Consider the following 891-nt stretch of genomic DNA (forward strand, 5'->3'; position numbering starts at 1 on the left):
TGTGTTGCCGTGACGACGCGCTCGTCTGTTCAACACGGTGTCGCGGTCACGGTCTGAAAGGGCCCATTTAGCCCCGTATTTATAGACGGACGTAGCGACGTAGCGACAGGCGAGGAGCCACGCCTCTAATCAATACCACATATTGACAACAAATACATCAACTACTTTTTATTTCCTGTTATTCTTTATATTGAGGTATTCAACAATCAAAAGAGGCAGAGTAGAGGTAGAATAGACTAGAGGTAGGGAAGAGTTAGAGTAGTGACAGAGTAGATGAAGGTGGAGAGGTAGAATGGAGGAGGTGGAGTGACTACCTAACAAAACGATGGGGAAGGTTTCGCTCTTCCACCACTCCTCATCTGTCTAACCCCCCCCTCCCTCCCTCCCTCCCCCTCTCCAGGTAAGAATAACAAGGAGGTCCTGGAGCTCCTGTCCTCTGGCTTCCGGCTGCCCTGCCCGACCCGCTGTCCACCCAACATCTACCGCATCATGTTGGACTGCTGGGCGGCCGAGGCCTCCAAGAGGCCCTCCTTCCACGCCCTGCACAGCCACCTGGACTCGATCTACGCCCGCATCTACTTCAAGACCATCGAGGTGTAGGAGGAGAGCAGGCGGGGGGACGGAGGGTCGGAGGTGGAGGAGCACAGGGAGCGCCTGGGACACCAAGGAACCTGGAGTCGGACTCAACAGGTTTAGGGGTCTGGAGGTTGTTGGACTTCAGAGCGGAACTCCAGTTCCAGGCTGCGGGTCCGGGGTTCGGGTCCGGGGTTCGGGTCCAGGGTTCATCCTCGGAGGTGCACTATTTTTGGGGGTTTTCATTCCCAGAACAGGGAATGAAAAGGGGGTTGATTTTACTCTGGACTAGAGTTAATTGGTTTTGAGGAGGAGGAG

The 891-nt window shown here is 54.9% G+C and overlaps 1 protein-coding gene across 1 annotated transcript in view; it reads left to right on the forward strand.

The window, feature by feature from the left end:
• Positions 1 to 600, forward strand: part of srms (src-related kinase lacking C-terminal regulatory tyrosine and N-terminal myristylation sites) — a gene marked incomplete at its 3' end in the record, with an annotated part of 24710 nt that extends 24110 nt beyond the window's left edge. Inside the window, exon 8 of the mRNA XM_080015192.1 lies at positions 401 to 600. Coding sequence (XP_079871318.1) covers positions 401 to 600 — 200 coding nt within the window. The remainder of the gene's footprint in view (positions 1 to 400) is intronic.
• Positions 601 to 891: the final 291 nt, after the last annotated feature.

The sequence above is a fragment of the Zeus faber genome, assembly GCF_960531495.2.
Source record: "Zeus faber genome assembly, chromosome: 15".
NCBI lineage: Eukaryota > Metazoa > Chordata > Actinopteri > Zeiformes > Zeidae > Zeus > Zeus faber.